This window comes from Bos taurus, chromosome 23, assembly GCF_002263795.3.
Source record: "Bos taurus isolate L1 Dominette 01449 registration number 42190680 breed Hereford chromosome 23, ARS-UCD2.0, whole genome shotgun sequence".
Taxonomy (NCBI): domain Eukaryota; kingdom Metazoa; phylum Chordata; class Mammalia; order Artiodactyla; family Bovidae; genus Bos; species Bos taurus.
This window is the reverse complement of record NC_037350.1, coordinates 43,324,887-43,341,507: the sequence shown is the minus strand read 5'-3', so window position 1 is coordinate 43,341,507 and position 16,621 is coordinate 43,324,887. Positions and strand designations below refer to the sequence as shown.

At 45.8% G+C, this 16,621-nt stretch overlaps 1 protein-coding gene across 12 annotated transcripts in view; it reads left to right on the top strand.

Annotated features, from left to right (window-relative positions):
- The window catches only part of PHACTR1 (phosphatase and actin regulator 1), a 528,680-nt gene that overhangs the window by 461,480 nt on the left and 50,579 nt on the right, over positions 1-16,621 (top strand). For all 12 annotated transcript variants that reach the window (XM_059880401.1, XM_024983670.2, XM_024983671.2 and 9 more), the window contains one exon: positions 9,240-9,561. In XM_059880401.1, the coding sequence (XP_059736384.1) occupies positions 9,240-9,561 (322 nt within the window). The remainder of the gene's footprint in view (positions 1-9,239; positions 9,562-16,621) is intronic.

Sequence of the window (16,621 nt, the reverse complement as noted above, 5' to 3'; positions counted from 1 at the left end):
AGTGGTTGAGACTTTGCCTTCCAGGGCGCAGGGTGTGAGTTCAATCCCTGGTCAGGGAACTAAGATCCCACATGCCTCTTGGCCAAAAAACCAAAACATGAAAAACAGAAGTCATATTGTAACAAATTCAGTTAAGACTTTAAACATGGCCCACACCAGAAGACTTTAAAAAAAAATAAAAAGAATTGACAGTATTTTTTTAAAAAACAAACACTGCCCTATAATTTATTTACCTAATTAAGAACTTCAGCCACAAGCCTGGCATTTACAGGACTCTCTCGCTCTGTTAGCCTTGTCTCTTTGGCTCCCCTTGTTCTTTCCCCGAGAGAGTGAATTTTACTCATTATCTGTACATCTCACTTCCATAGAGCTTGGGCCAAATGGATTAAAAAAATATGTGAAAGCTGATGATCTCTGACCGTATTGTACCTGGTAGCCACTAAAATACGATGATGACGAGATAGGCACAGATGTGTACAGGGGGCAAGTGTGGTGCTTCCCCTTCGGGATTAAACTTGACTGAACTTGCTTCGTTTTTGTAAGTGAACCATCCGTCACAGTGAATCTGCATCACCACGAAGCAGCCACATTAACCCTGTTCGGTTACTAATTACTCTAGAGACATCTGGGCCGTGTCAGAAGGAATTAATAAACTGAGAATTCTAGCAGAACTCTAAATTGAGACTTAGGAGTTTTAGCGTGTTCTCAGTATGTTGTTCTGTTGACATGTTTAAAAGGAAACAGACAACAGTTTGAAAGACACCATGCGTGATTAATAGGAAGTGACAGTGGTTAATGGTCCGGTGGATGCTGGAGGAAGCATGAACGTGGACTTGGACTGCAGCTGGGTACATGCAGGGAGAGATACGCAGAAAGTCCTCTGCTTTGGCATTTGTTTCCATTCAATCCGGAAAACCATAATTAACTTGGAGATTGTCTCATGCATTTTCTCTGTTCTTCAGCCAGTAGATAGAAGCCCGCTTGCTCTCCCAAACTATCTTTCTTCTTCTCTTGTTGTTATCCTCATCCAGCTTATCTCCAACATCAGTATGCATGCAGCGGATGTAATATAGGATCAGGAATTGCTGGGCATTAACTTCCTTTCCTTTCTGGAAGGACACAGTGCCCAGCAGAGCTCGTTGCGTAACCAATATGATCTGAGATGAATAATTTTCCAAATGTATCCTTCTTAGAAGGATGGCTGACCCCAGAAAAAAAGAGGGGTAGAAGCAAAAAATATTGTCTCCTACTTTTCTTTGTCAGTCACCTCTCCAGCCATCCTGGCTCCAGAAATCAAATGTTAAACATTGCCTGAATAATCTATTCCTTCTGCATAAGGTACCTGTGATTAGGTACCCTACAGGAGCCATTGCAATGAAGGATAATCAATTTATGTGCTAGCTGAGCTTCACAGTCTGACAATCACACTTAGGTAATAATGGCAGGTGCCATTTTTGGGAAAATTTACAATACTAGCATCTTTATTCTTTCTTTTTCATAGGAGGAAAATGAAATTCAGAGAAGTTAAATAACTTAGTCATGGTGACATAGCTAGATGGACTCTATCTGTTTCGTTTTATTCCAGAGTCCTCACTTGTCACCGTTAGTTTACGCTATCTCCACTAAGATACCTGTTCTTAACATTTGTGACAATGAAGTCATTAGTCTTCTTCGGGTTTTGTTTGTTTTGGTTGGCTTGTTTGGCTTCCTTGCTTTTTAATCTATTTAACAAATTAGAAAATCTGCTTTTTTTGTATAACTCAAAGACAAAAAAATTCAGCCCTTTGAAAATAACTTTTAAAAGGCAGTTGACTATAAAGAGAAAAAGTAGTCGAGTTGGTTTCAAAGCACGGGCTAGAACGAGACAGTCTGAGGATCAAGAATGGGGCCGATCGCGTGGGAAGCACTGGACCACCGTTGGAAACACAATTCAGCAAAGAAAGGGAACTCCTCCTGAGCCTCAAAAACAAGTCCTTCTGCTAATGTGACTTTGTAGCACTGTCTTCAGAGCCTGGAATACAGAGAAACTTAACTGTATCACCAGAACTGGTTGATTGCTAGTTTCAATGTTACGAAGTATTTGTAGCTGCAGATTTCTCTGCCAGACAGCGTCCAGGCCCTGTGGTATTTTTTCAGCCCCAGCAGGTGTCTAATGAGAATCCTCTATCCAGGGCTTGTCAAGGTAGAACCAGTGTTTCTATTTAGAGCCTGCCTTTCTAGTTTTGAGGAGCGTGTCCACCGTGGGTTTTCTATAATCACATTCTGATCCGTCAGTTCACCGTGTGTCTCTGTCGCTGTCTGACCCTCTGGCCCCATTTCTCCCCCAGAATATACCGTCCCACCCTCCTTGTTCTCTTTCAGCTTCCTCTCCAACTCTCCCAAATCACCCAGCTCCTTTCATCTCTGTCCCTGCCTTCCTTCCTGGCTTTGTATTCAGAAAGTGCAAGAAAATGGATGATTAGAGCATCGGGACCCTGGACCTCAACTGTGCTTTTAAACAGAAAAAAATGGATAGTAACTCAGAAGCCTCCTAAAGAAGTTTAGGGTTCACAGTCTCTGGATAACTGATACTTTGAAGAAATGGGAAATTTACCTGAGTTTAATCTTTATACCCATTTCTCCCTAGTATTCTGGTCCTGGTTGTCTTTTCTCAAAATACAGAAATTCTTTTCTTAGTGAATCTAAGGACTGTCTATTGATGAAACATGTTTAAAAGGATGCTTTCTGCTCTGACCTCTGTGATCAAGGCAAAGATTGCAGCAGAGTACCTTTCGTTTTTTGGTAGTGCTGTTAGGGTGCAGATTTAATTCACTTGGCACTTTTCTTTTTGTGGTGAAAACATATAAAATTTACCACCTTAACCATTTTAAAATGTACAGTCAGTAATGTTATGTATAATCACATTGCACAGTGGATTTCCAGGACTTCTTCATCTTGCGAAATTGAAATTCTGCCTATTAAACAGTGTCCCCTTTATCTCTCCTTAACCCTGGTAACCACCTTTTTACTCTTTGTTTCTATGAATTTCACTACGGTTAGTTGCTCAGTTGTGTCCAATACTTTGCAACCCCATGGACTATAGCCTGCTAGGCGCTTCTGTCCATGGGATTCTCCAGGCAAGAATACTGGAATGGGTTGCCATCTCCTTCTCCAGGGGATCTTCCTCACCCAGGGATCGAACCCGGGTCGCCTGCCTTGCAGGCAAATTCTTTACCATCTGAGCTACCAGGGAAGCCCAATTTGTCTTTCTGTGGCTGGCTTTTTTCATTTAGCGTGTTATCCTCAGGGTTCATCCACGTTGTAGCTCGCGTGGATTTCTGTCTTTTGTTATGTCTGAATGGTGCTTATACTTTGTGTGTTTTTTGCACTATGAGCAAAGTACTCTTCCAACCCTGACACAGTTTACAAAAAGTGTTCTCTTATCAGCTCTCAGAGTTGTAGATGGTTGTAAGCTACAGAAAATGTTTAATCCGAAGATGTATAAACATGGTTCTAAAGAAATTCAAATAGTAAGAGATCAAATCCTTTTGAAAGACTCAGGAAAAGCATGGTAGAAAAGGATGTATTTAAGACAGGCCTTAGAGATGAGTAAGACAAGTAGGGATCGGAGGGGAGGTTGCCAGGAAGTAGGAAGCAGGGTTCAGAGAGGCTCGTGCATACGAGGCATAGGGTGTTCACGACATGGCAAATGGCTCAGCTTGTCAGGAAAGTGCGATTCTGCTAGGGAAATCAAGAAAGATCAGGCCAGCAGTGGGTTGAAAGGAAACTGGAGAACCTTGAAAGCTGTGGTGAGGGATGCAACTTTTTGGAGGAAGAAGTGGACATCTTTTGAGGACCGTTAGCTGCAATTGCTTGATTTCATCCAAGCCTGTCTCCTTGACGTTGCTTGGATAAAATGGATGCTGCTGTTGGGTGGATTTCCAACTGGATGGATGAATGTGACTGAGGCTATCCAGTGTCTCCCTGAAAATGAAGAGGACACAGAGTTGCTGCCCTTGCATCTTCCTCTTGGACATTGTTCAAATGTCCCAGCGGCAGGTTTCCCTTCAGAGTGGGGATTTGGTCTGCTGTGTTCCCTGAGGGTCCTTGGCTACTGCCCCTCAGCAGCAGGACAGGAGGCTGTGAGAGGCACAGCACCCCATTGCAGAGGTGTTGAAGGAGGAGCTCGATGATCATTTGCCCAAGAGTTCATAACAGGTTATTTTCTTCTTTAGGAGAATCTGTGCACATTGTTCTCCATCTCTGAGTGCTGCTGAAAATGAAATCTAATTCTCATGTGTTCTGTAGTATTTAAAGGAAATGTGAAAAAAAAATAAAGGAAATGTGATAGCATAGGTAGAAAAGCTACCCCTTTTGAGAGCAGCAGTTAAACATCAGAGTCATCCATCGGGCAAACCTGCGGTACAGCCTTAGGTGTCAGCAAGTACACTGGGAATCGCGTGGGGGAGTGGGGATGCTCTGCAGATGGTTGGACCAGCCACCGCCATCACTATAAATGCAAGAAACCTGAGCATGTCCTTAAACGGTGAATAAATATTGTACGTCAGATGGATGGAGAGTTAGAGATGAACTGTGGCCATCCCCATCTCTCCTTCTTAAAACATGGATCTAGCTTGAACTTCTTAGTTCAACCATGAATATACTACCTCTTTTTTTTCATGTTCCAAGCAGTGTTTATTTTTTCTTTATTAAAAATTTTTCTATACTGGAAACTTCCAAACATATACATGGGTAAAGAGATTATTATGGTTAACCTCTGTGTACCCCTTGGTTAGACCAGTCTTATTTCACTTTTAACCTTCTGACAGTCTTCTCCCATGGGATTATTTTGAATCAAACCCCAGATATCTTATCTTCCATCCACAAATACATATTTTTACTGGGAGTATAATTGATTCACAGTGTTATGTTGGTTTCTGATGTGTAGTCTGTAGTCAGTTGTTCAGTCATGTCCAACTCTTTGAGATCCCATGGACTGTGGTCCACCAGGCTCCTCTGTACATGGGATTTCCCAGACAAGAATACTGAAGTGGGTTGCTATTCCTTTCTCCAGGGGATCTTCCTGCCCCAAGGATCGAACCTGTGTCTCCTGCATTGCAAGCGGATTCTTTACCATCTGAGCTGTCAGGGAATTGGGTTACTTTCTGCTGTACTACCTCTTAATAGGGAGATAGTCTATGCAGTTTTTTGTTGTCTGTGATCTAAATTTACTACCTTTGAACCTCACAGAGAGAACCCCTGGTTCCAGGGTTCTGAAACCAGACCAGCATGTGTGTGTTTGTTTCCAGGACTTTGCAATTTTGATTTGACTCCCTCCTAGCCTTTGCCTGGATGGTCACAAACAGCAGTCCTCCCTGGCGGGCACATCCAATGCAAGCTCCTTTCTGCTGTCCACCTCCGGACCCGCTCACCTTCCTTTACACCTGTCATGTGGAAAGCTTGGGTTCAACCACCCAGATAGCAATTTCTGGCCCTCTCGTTGCTTGGTCTCCCTGGGAGCAATAGCACAAGTCAACATTGGTGCAAAAATAAACCAGAGGATATGTTTTTATCCATAACTTAAAAATCATTTCTAACAAAATACTGATCTTAGGAATAAATGTGTGTTCTCATGATTATAGAAACATCTGCAGTTCTGACTCTTTGAGAGCACTTTCCTGACGTGTAATTTGACTTTTACAAGATCGAATATAGTTGCAGGAGAGCTGACATGCCCAAGTGACCCAGGTGGCTGGTGAACAGCCCCCTCCACTGCCCAGTGTCGCCAGCATCTCAGCGAGGCCACCTGGGGAGATGACAGGAAGGATCCACTTAAAAACAAAATTGTATCTTTGCAAAGTGGCTCTGAAACAAAGGCAGGGTCTGGGGGTGCCTATGTGATAATGGCCCTTCTTTTAGGATTTTGGCAGGTTCTGGACTTGGTGCTCACCACGTGAAGTGTCCACTGTGGTGTCCATCTGCTAGGCTGGTTCAGGAGACCTACACAGGCTGATGGCATTTAAACCTTATCACTTGTTACTCTTCTGTCCCTCTCACCATGAGGGGTCAGTCAACACATTTTTGCCTTTCCAGGCATTTGACCAAAAAAGGGCCAGACTACCTTACAATCCCTAAGGTGGCCCAAAGGGATTAGTGGAGCCCTTCTAGCAGCCCAGGGAATCTGATTCAGGAGTTGGTGATGTTGTCCAGTTGCTCAGTCATGTGTGACCATTTGCAACCCCATGGACTGCAGCACGCCAGGCCTCCCTGTCCCTCTCTATCTCCCGTTGTTTGCTCAAACTCATGTTCGTTGAGTCGTTAACTATGTCATGAACCATCTCATCCTCTGTCGCCCCCTTCTCCTTCTCTCCTCAATCTTTCCCAGCATCAGGGTCTTTTCCAGTGAGTCAGTTCTTCACATCAGGTGGCCAAAGTATTGGAGCTTCAGCCTCAGTCCTTCCAATGAATATTCAGGACTGATTTCCTTTAGGATTGACTGGTTGGATCTCCTTGCAGTCCAAGGGACTCTCAAGAGTCTTCTCCAACACCACAGTTCAAAAGCATCAATTCTTTGGTGCTCTGCCTTTTGGTTTGTGATACTGGACTCTGAACACTTCTTATAAACTTAAATATGCTTCTTATAAACTCTTCATGTTTTTGAATGGATGCCTGTATTCACGAAAGGAGATCAGAGATTCTGACTCACTGGAGCCAGGTGGCAAATGACTGAAAAATTCTTACATCACTTTTGTTCATTAGGATGCTAAGTGCTACTATCATTGATGACACTGATACAGAAACAGTTACAAATGCCTCTGTAGGTGCTACAGCTGGTGCAAACTGAAAAGGTGAGGAGAGAGGCTCAGGGTGTATCCATTTAGCCCAGACTCGTTCTGTGCATAGACTGCAGTGCTCTGACGCCAGGATCCACTACAGAAGTCATCTGGGGTTTTCATTTTCTTGTCTGAAGTCATAAGCCAGAGCTGTGTCACGTTTGGAAATACAGTCCTCTTGGGTTTTATAGCTCTGTGACATAGCTGGGGTTTATTTTCCTTGTTCTCTGGAACTGGTTTTTGCTCTTTCCACTCCATCAGCGGAGACAGATTTATGAATATACTGCATCTCGATCAGTCTGGCTGCAGAAGACCCATCCATTTCTAAGTCAGCAAGCAGAGAGCTTTGCCTGTACCCCATTTATTGTTACCAATGCAGGAGGTCTTATGTTTCCACCCCTCACCCATGAATATCATGCATCAGAGAGATGCAAAGTGTCGTGTTCAGGGAGATGCTGTCGAGATAAAGGAGGCATTTTTAACCCCTGGATTTTTAGATATAAAAGTGCCTGGGTCCCAAGAAGCATAGATATATTTCTTAGCCAGTTAATAGCAGAGCACTTCCCTGGTGGCTCAGATGGTAAAGAATCTGCCTGCAGTGCCGGAGACCAGGGTTCGATCCCTGGGTCTGGAAGATACCCTGGAGGGGAGGGCATGGCAACCCACTCCAGTATTCTTGCCTGGAGAATCCCATGGACAGTGGAACCTGGCAGGCTACAGTCTATGGGGTTGAAGAGAGTCAGACATGACTGAGCAACTACACACACACACACACACACACACACACACACTCTCACACACTCTCACACACTCTCACACACTCTCACACACTCTCACACACACACACACACACTCTCACACACACTCTCACACACACTCTCACACTTAATAGCAGAGCATCCAGGTTTTCTAACGCCTGGTTCTGCATCCTCCCCACGGGGTCTCAGTACTAATGCAGGGCTGCGCACGTTAGAATAGCACACTGGAAGCTGGAGGACCTTGCCATTTCCCTTCCCAAAGGGCCATGTTACAGACTTGGAAAACTTGTCGGGTGGTGCCTTGGAAACCTCTGTGCTCTGCTGCCTGATTTACCATCACCAGGTTTTTTCACCCACTTACGTACAGTGGGTGTCCGGGAAGTCACTTATAACGGTGATGGACAGGGAAGCCTGGTGTGCTGCAGTCCATGGAGTCTCAGACACGACTGAGCGGCTGAACTGAACTGAACTACTTATAATGAAACACCACGCACTCTGTTGCTTTCTCAGCTTCTATCTTCTGCCTCCCAGGCTGGGAAGGATCAGGCCAGGTGGACTCTCACAGGGGCGGCCAGGGTCCTACCCTTTCATGATAGGACTCAGACATGTCATGCTTTGCAGTTTATAAAGCATGTCCACATTATCTTGTCTGACCCTCACAACAACCCATAGGAGAAGCCTAGTATATATTTTTTTCAGGATGAATTAAGATAACATGTGTTACCTATAATGGCAACCCACTCCAGTATCCTTGCCTGGAAAATTCCATGGACAGAGGAGCCTGGTGGGCTACAGTCCATGGGGTTGCAGAGTCGGACATGACTAAGCAAGCAAGTAGATATTACCTATCAAGGGCTATACTGGATATATTTTATACTCAAGCCCTCTGCTAACTTGTTTGGGGTTTTTTTTTAATTCTTAAAAAGTGTCCTTTGGAGGAATTGATTATGCAGAGCTGCCCCTTCCTCTGGGATGACTCAACCCTCTCATCCCCTCACGTGGAGATGGTGTAGACGTGCATCTATTTACTTCTCATAATGGACCTAGAGGGTGGACAGTACTCCCTTTATATGGGTGGGAAAACTGAGGCTCAGGGGATGTCTTAGCAGAGCAGCAGGGCTTCTTGGTCACGCTCTGTGACCTTGAATCCTAAAAAGCATGGGATGATTGTCCCCAGCTGCGGGAATTAAGGTTGGCAGCATTACAGTCACCTCTGGAGGGACACGCTCTTAGTGGACTTGAACCTCAGCCTGGCTTCTAATCCCATGCCTATTAGAAAGTGCCAGCCAAGAGGCTATTTTCCCATTACAGTGCCAAAATTGTCGGCATTGCACATATCCTGAAAAAAGGTCTCTTTGAAGATCCTTGGGTTTCCATACGCAGAAGAGCACGTCCCCCCTTCCCACTGGTGAGCCTCGGTCTGACAGCGGGGTGGCACATGCCCCCCCACCTGGGTCCCAGCACACTTTGAGCAGGAAGTGAGAGCCGGCGGTTGAGTGCCACTCGAACAGGGCGCTGAGTGCCACTCACCTGCCGGTTCTGCAGTTGATGCACTTCATCTCAGGGCCCCATCCCGAGGGCCACAGGCCCAGGTGGGCGCCCGTGGTGTTCCGGGTTTGTCCTGATGCCCCTGAACTCACATCTGCCTCTCGCCTTCCTTCCGCTGCAGATCCTGGTGCCCCCGTGAAATTGCCTTGCTTGCCAGTGAAGCTGTCGCCTCCGCTACCTCCAAAGAAAGTCATGATCTGTATGCCTGTGGGGGGGCCAGAGCTCTCCCTGGCATCCTACGCTGCCCAGAAGAGTGGCCCACAGGGTGGGGCCCAGCACCACCACACCGTCCTGCCCTCCCAGATCCAGCATCAGCTGCAGTACGGCAGCCTGGGCCAGCACCTCCCCTCCACCACCGGCTCCCTGCCCCTGCACCCCTCGGGCTGCAGGATGATCGAGGAGTTGAACAAAACGCTGGCCATGACCATGCAGAGGCTGGAAAGGTGAGGGAGGGCAGGGGGGAGGGCGGGAGGGGGAGGGCTTGTCTGGGGTGGCCGAGTGGGATTGGGGCATCTGACCACAGCCAAGGGGTAGGAAGACCAGCTCAAGGGCTGGCACTCCTGCCAGCATAGGGCAGGAGATCAGGGGGAGGGTGGCTTGAAAGTGAAATCAGATCAACATCTGAATGTCAAGAGAAGTTTGGAGGAAAAAACCATCTTGCCAGTTGCCAGACTAGAACAATCACATTTATCAAGAGGTATAGTATGTGTGTGGGTGGGGGGGGCGGGGGGGGGGTGAGTGGATAGGTGAATAGATGCATGGATGGATGGATAGTACATATTGTGCTTCTGTAGGCATTAACATTTTTTGGAAATGTATGCACATCATTATTAGTGTGGTAACCCCAAGGGCAGGGAGATGGGAGAAAATCTTTTACTTTTATATTTCATCTCTTTCTGTACTGCTTAATTTTTGATTTTGTGTATATTACTTTTATGATATGAAAAGCAATGCGGATATAGAATAAGAAAAGATGATCACGGCTAGAGCAGTGCTAGAAATGCAAAGAAAGGGGAAGAGCTACACCTTGTTCTCACTGATAGAGGAAGCAGCAGATGAAGTCTGATTATACGAGCCTGAGCCTTGAATAAGTACCTGCAACCTCGCGGAAGTCTTCTCTTTCATCAGATTCTGCCTCCAGGGGGAATCCAAGGACAGGCCTGTAGAAGTGACCCTAACCCTCCACCACCCAGGGAGAGCTCTCCTGCTGGATCTGAATTGCTTGTGTGTGTGCGAGAAGGCAATGGCACCCCACTCCAGTACTCTTGCCTGGAAAATCCCATGGATGGAGGAGCCTGGTAGGCTGCAGTCCATGGGGTCGCTAAGGGTCGGACACGACTGAGCGACTTCACTTTCACTTTTCACTTTCATGCATTGGAGAAGGAAATGGCAACCCACTCCAGTGTTCTTGCCTGGAGAATCCCAGGGACGGGGGAGCCTGGTGGGCTGCCGTCTATGGGGTCGCACAGAGTCGGACACGACTGAAGTGACTTAGCAGCAGCAGGAGCAGGAAGTAAAGCCCCACTCAGGTGGAGGGTGGTGATTTCAGGCTGATCACCAGACACTTACTCTCACAGCCAGGGGCTTCCCTAGTGGCTCAGACAGTAAAGAATCTGCCTGCAGTGCGGGAGACCCGGGTTCGGATGCTGGGTTGGGAAAATCCCCTGGAGAAGGGAATGGCAACCCACTCCAGTGTTCTTGCCTGGAGAATCCCAGGGACAGGGGAGCCTGGTAGGCTGCCGTCTATGGGGTCGCCCAGAGTCGGACATGACTGAAGCGACTTAGCAGCAGCTGCAATGTGTTCAAATACCACCTCGCTTGTGCCCAAGAGGTGGCTGTTTCCCAGTGTGGTTCCAAGGCGTGTTGCCTGACTTTGTTCTGTGGCGTGACCAGAAGAAAGTGTTGCGTTCTCGAGTGAGGCTGTGTCTGGGCTGGGGCCCCGAGTGCCTGCCCCAGGCTAGTCACCTAGTCCTGCAGACAGGCTGCAACTGAGCCTCAGCCTTGAGAGCCCGGCCAATCGCCAGGCAGGAGCTGGGGGCGAGATGGACACAGTCGGGAGCTTTCTGTTGTAGTTGCCCTGGTACCTTGGACGGTGAAGAGTCTGCCTGCAGTGCAGGAGAGCCCCGTTCAGTCCCTGGGTCAGGAAGATCCCCAGGGGACGGGACTGGCAACCCACTCCGGTATTCTTGCCTGGAGAATTCCCTGGACAGAGGAGCCTGGGGAGCCACAGTCCATGGGTCACAACTGAGCAACTTCCACTCCTCAGTTTTTCCTGCCTCTCAGTGGCTTTTTCCCTCCCTCTGTCTCAGCCAAATAGTCTATATTTGGGATATTGACTCCCAGGGAAGTGGTTATCACTGAGAATTCTGACTTGATTGGTTCACATTAATATCACCCCTCACAGGGGAAAAAAAAATTATATTTGGCCCATTGCCAGCATTTCAACTACTGTTCTTTTTTTTTTTTTTTTAATGAATGTGTCTCATGTTTTTAAAGTATTTACTTATTTATTTGGCTACACTGGGTCTTAGTTGCAGCCTGCAGGATCTTTAGTTGTGACAAGTGGAATCTACCTCCCTGACCAAAGATCGAACCTGGGCCCCCTGCATTGGAAGTGTGGAGTCTTATCCACTGGACCACCGGGGAAGTCCCTCAACTTCTGCTATTATTGTTAATGAGGACAATAATAATGTAAAATTCGGATGGCATTTTTTAGTCATTTATTTTACATACTTTATTATCATATTAACCCTCACACCACTTAGGGGAGACTTACATCAGCAAAGAACCTAGGGAAGACTGGGTTCCAGCTACTCAAAAGAGTAGTCCACAAACTCGCTGCCCATCTGCAGAAATTGTACAGAAATTGAGACCAAACTTGTAGATAGTTTCATAGCAGTTTGGCAACTGCTCTCGTAAAGAAGACTAGTGATCCAGTGGTTGAGACTTCGCATGCAGGGGGTACAGGTTCGATTCCTGGTCAGGGAATTAAGATCCCACATGCCTTGGGCTCAAAAACTGAAACATATAAAACAGAACCACTATTGTAACAGATTCAATAAAGACTTTAAAAATGCCCCACATCAAAAAATTTTAAAAAAATAGACCACTGGCAGTAAATGCAATTTCCTCATATCTCCTGTAACCCCGAGAACATTTTTGCATCTCTTCCGGAAAAATCTGACCACCTGAAAAAGATGCTCACCCAGCATACTAGTAGGATGTCGCTAGGTACATTTCCACTTAAAGCATGCCATTTAAAAAGTCTCCATTAGAAGTACTAACCAATAAGTTACGAGATATTCCTGATTTCCCTGTGTCTTCGTAGAATATTTCAGTCACATGTAGCCCAATGAATAGGTCTGTTGGACCTACACCAGGTCAAGTTCTTTATTGAAATGAATCAGAGAGCAAGTGGGGAAGGAGGGAGATATTGGGGTTTTGCAGGTGGATGAGATCAGAAGAAGGATGTATTTCAGCATAACTCACCCCATTGTCCAGAAGGTCTGATTACTGCAGATTTCTTTCTTCTTCTTATAATTCCCTTGTCCCAGTCTTATTTCTCATCTTCCTTTCCTATGAGAGACTTTTAAATCTTTGAAGATAGATAATATTCCCTTTATCCAGTGGTTTGTCCCTTTCAGGCTAAAAATTTCATCAATCATGTATTGAGATGGTTTCTAGACCCTTTTCTATCTTATTCTCTGCAAATTACTCCAAATCTGTTTTGATTTGAATGAAGATTCTTAACCATTACCCTAATCTATGCCTGATGACACTAAAGTCATTTTAGTTAGTTACAGTGCTTGGTGGTTGTTGAGTCACTAAGTCATATCCAACTCTTTGTGACCCCACGGACTGAGCATGCCAGGCTTCCTCGTTCTCCACTATCTCCCAGAGTTTGCCCAAACTCATATCCATTGAGTCAGTGATGGTACCTGATCATCTCACCCTCCGTCACCTCTTTCTCCTCCTGCCCTCAGCCTTTTCTATGGTCTTTTCCACTGAGCCGCTAATTGGCATCAGGTAGCCAAAGTATTGGAGCTTCAGCTTCGGCATCCGTCCTTCCAATGAATATTTAGGGCTGATTTGCTTTAGGATTGACTAGTTTGATCTCCTTTCAGTCTAAGGGACTCTCAAGAGTCTTGTTCAACACCACAGTTCAAAAGTATCCATTCTTTAGCACTCAGCTTTCTTTATGGTCCAGCTCTCACATCCATACATGACTACTGGAAAAACTAGAGCTTTGACTAGATGGATCTTTGTAAGCAAAGTGATGTGGTGCTGGCTCACTAGATTTGGGGAAGGGAACTGGAGACCATCTTCTGTGTTTATCAAAGTCACTGGGCGGCTTGGCCAGGCGGGAGGTGGTCCCTGCATCACGGCTAAGTACATGGGCTCCATAATCTAAACGCCAGGGTTTCAGTCTCAGAGATCACACTTCCTTTTGCCTTTGATTCCTCATCTTTAGAACAGGGTTAATAATAACACCACCAACCTCAATAGGGTTGTTCGTGAGGAACAAATGATGATCAGTCCACATCAGTCATCTTATTACACAGCATACAGCAAATGTCTGTAAATAAATGATGGTGAAAGTTAAGCAAAATCCTACCACACACAAAATTGACCTTGAGTGCCCCTAGAAGGCATATTGCAAATTGATCCAATCTTGTTGGAAATTTTGGGTTGGTTTTCCAGTGCTAGATCATCTTCGTTTATTTTCTCTTCACCAATGAGTCAGATCGTTTTTGACGGTGACTCCACAGGGTGGCCCAGGGTCTCCTTCCACAGCAGCGTGGCTGCTTCCCAGGTCCACCCCTTCTGTCCTAGTCCTCTTTCTTCGACAGTGACTGAGGCGGGAGCCTGGCCCAGAGCCTTGCTGTCAGCTGCTTTTCCTGCCCACAAGGAAAGAGCTTGAGCCCATCCCAGAGGAGCTGGGGGGGGATGGAGGTGTATGTGGTATGAGAGGCCCCACTCCCACTGCTGCTGCCCACCAGTGTTCCCCCCTGCCCTGGTGGGGATGGCGAGGTGCTGCTGGGGCACGTGGCGCGCCTGCCCAGTGAGTCAGGGACGGCAGACCGTCACTACGCCCGGCTCTGCTCTCTTTCCCTCCCTCCTCCACCTCCAGTGTTCCTGGAGCTCCTTACCCTCAGAATCTTCAGAGCTTGCCGCCCTGCTGGTGGTACAGCCCTGCACGAAACATAAAGGATGCTGCCCTCAGAGCGGCATGGAGTCTGCTGGGAGCACACACTGGCCGGCCAGTACCTGCAAGGGTGCAGAAGCTGGGGGCGTCCAGGGGAACAGGCAGGGGGTCCGCAGGTGGGCTTCTCTGGAGAGCTGCATTTAAACTGAAATCTAAGGGACTGAAAGAACCGGGAGAAGAGGGGAAAAGAATGAGAGAATGAATATTCTAGGCAGATTAAAGGAAGGAGTGATACTCCAAGCTGGGCGATGAGATTTTTAATAAGAAAAGGCAGGAAGTTGATAGTTATTCGGCAGGTTCTTAGAGGACCAATCATCGAGAATGAGGGAAATGACAGAAGATTGTCATCTGATAAGGAGAGCCTAGGAACCTTTGCAGAGAATACAGGAGATCTTTTTAAAAGATCAGGCCAGCCGCTGTCCCAAGTGGTTTACTCGTGTGCTTCATAAAGGAAAACCCTGCAGGTGAGATCGTCTGTTGATGTCCCCGTCAACCCTCTAATTCTATGTCATGAAATTAACCCTAATGTGAATATTTTTAGAAATGGAATGGTTTTCCCAGAAGAGTTGTATATCTGTGTTAATATAGATAGTCCAGACCAACGATGACCAACCAGACCCAGAAAGGCTTCCAGAACCATCTTGAACTCTTATTAATGAGGACAGTAATAATGTAAAATTATTATTCAGTAAAATACTGAGTACTGCATACATTAGCTAGGGATTACATTACTACCTGTCCAGATTATTGAAAAAGGGACAGTTTCAATATTGGACAGAAGAAATTGAAATCAGTAACCACCCCCCCCCAAAAAAAAATCCCTTCAATCTTCACTAATTCTATTATTTTATCATTATGTATAGACTCTTCAAGATCACCGTTCATTTATAATCTTAGCATTAAAACATTTCGAGGTGACAATTACTTTTCTTTATGTGGCCTCCAGGGTCATGGGAAAAGAGTAACTCTTGGTCCTGAACAGGATGGGCCCTTGGGTTTCTTCTGGCTTTATCAGTCTGACATAATTACTGCACTGATTTCTGTCGGTGTTTCCACCTGCAAGTCGGAGTGTTGATGTGATGGTGAGCAGATATGCCGTGATACCAAGCAGAAATGAACCTCTGAATACCCGTGTTATCTGATTTGTGAAGTGGCATTTATTTGAAGAAGTTTGGTATTTTGCTCATCGTTTAGCAAATGGCATATATTTTCAAATGAAATGTGTTTCCAGGGAAAGCATCTCTTTCTTACACTGATGACCATCTCTTCAAAATCTTCTGCAATTCTGGTGAGACATTTGTCTCTGACCCTTTGAGCCCAGAATTATCAATCTCTTACTTTAGGCCAGTACTTCAGTTTTACAGCATATATTTATCATCTGTAAGTGGCTGCATGTAGATAATGTTTTGCACTATAATTGCTATTTTAAGGGGTAGAATGAGATTGCAGAGCAAGGTAATGTCACTTTGAGCAAGACAGATCCTTTCCTACAAGGCTGGTGAGCCAACTGGTCAGAGGAAGGTTAAATGAGACTAGATGATTCATTAACATCTTTTGAAGTCTTAAAGGGATTAAAAAAAGGAAGTATATTTTTCATAAGAGAATCTGCCACTGAATTTTCCTATGTGTGCATCAGTAGAAATCCCTCCCTTGCCCGATGAAAAAGTATTGATTCTTTGATCTTCTTGGAAACCATTTATCTAGAAAGACTGTGCAGGCCAAAGATATTGAAAAGGCTAAAGGAAGTATTTTAATAAACTAATGGATAATATCCATAATGATTGGTCTATGGTAAATTGCTGAGCTTTAAGTACATCCCTTGCTGAAACAGCAACTACCAATATTGATGTTTACGAGTCATTACTCTCTGATCTTGCAGCAGCCTGTGAGTTTGGTAGAAGGATTTCTCCATTTACCTGATGAGGAACTGAAAAAGCAAGATGCTGTACTAATGAGTGGCTCAGCTAGGACCCAAATGTGGTCCTCACTCCAGGTCCTGCCCCCCTGACCCCATGTCCAGACAAGCATGACCTGGGACGTGGGCTGACGACTAGGGACAAAGTCATGTGGAAGAACCACCGGTGTCTGGTTCCTCCGTGAGAGATGGAGAATGCTCTCAGGCAGACTCTGGGTGTGTCATATGGTCCTATTCACCACATCCTGACCCCAGACACCATCTCAGAAATGTGAGTCATTGGTCCCTAGAAGGACAGAACAAGGGATGTAAATGCATTCATTTGCATGCATTACCACCACTGGAAAAAAAGACTGAAAACACATTCTCCACTCAGGAAATC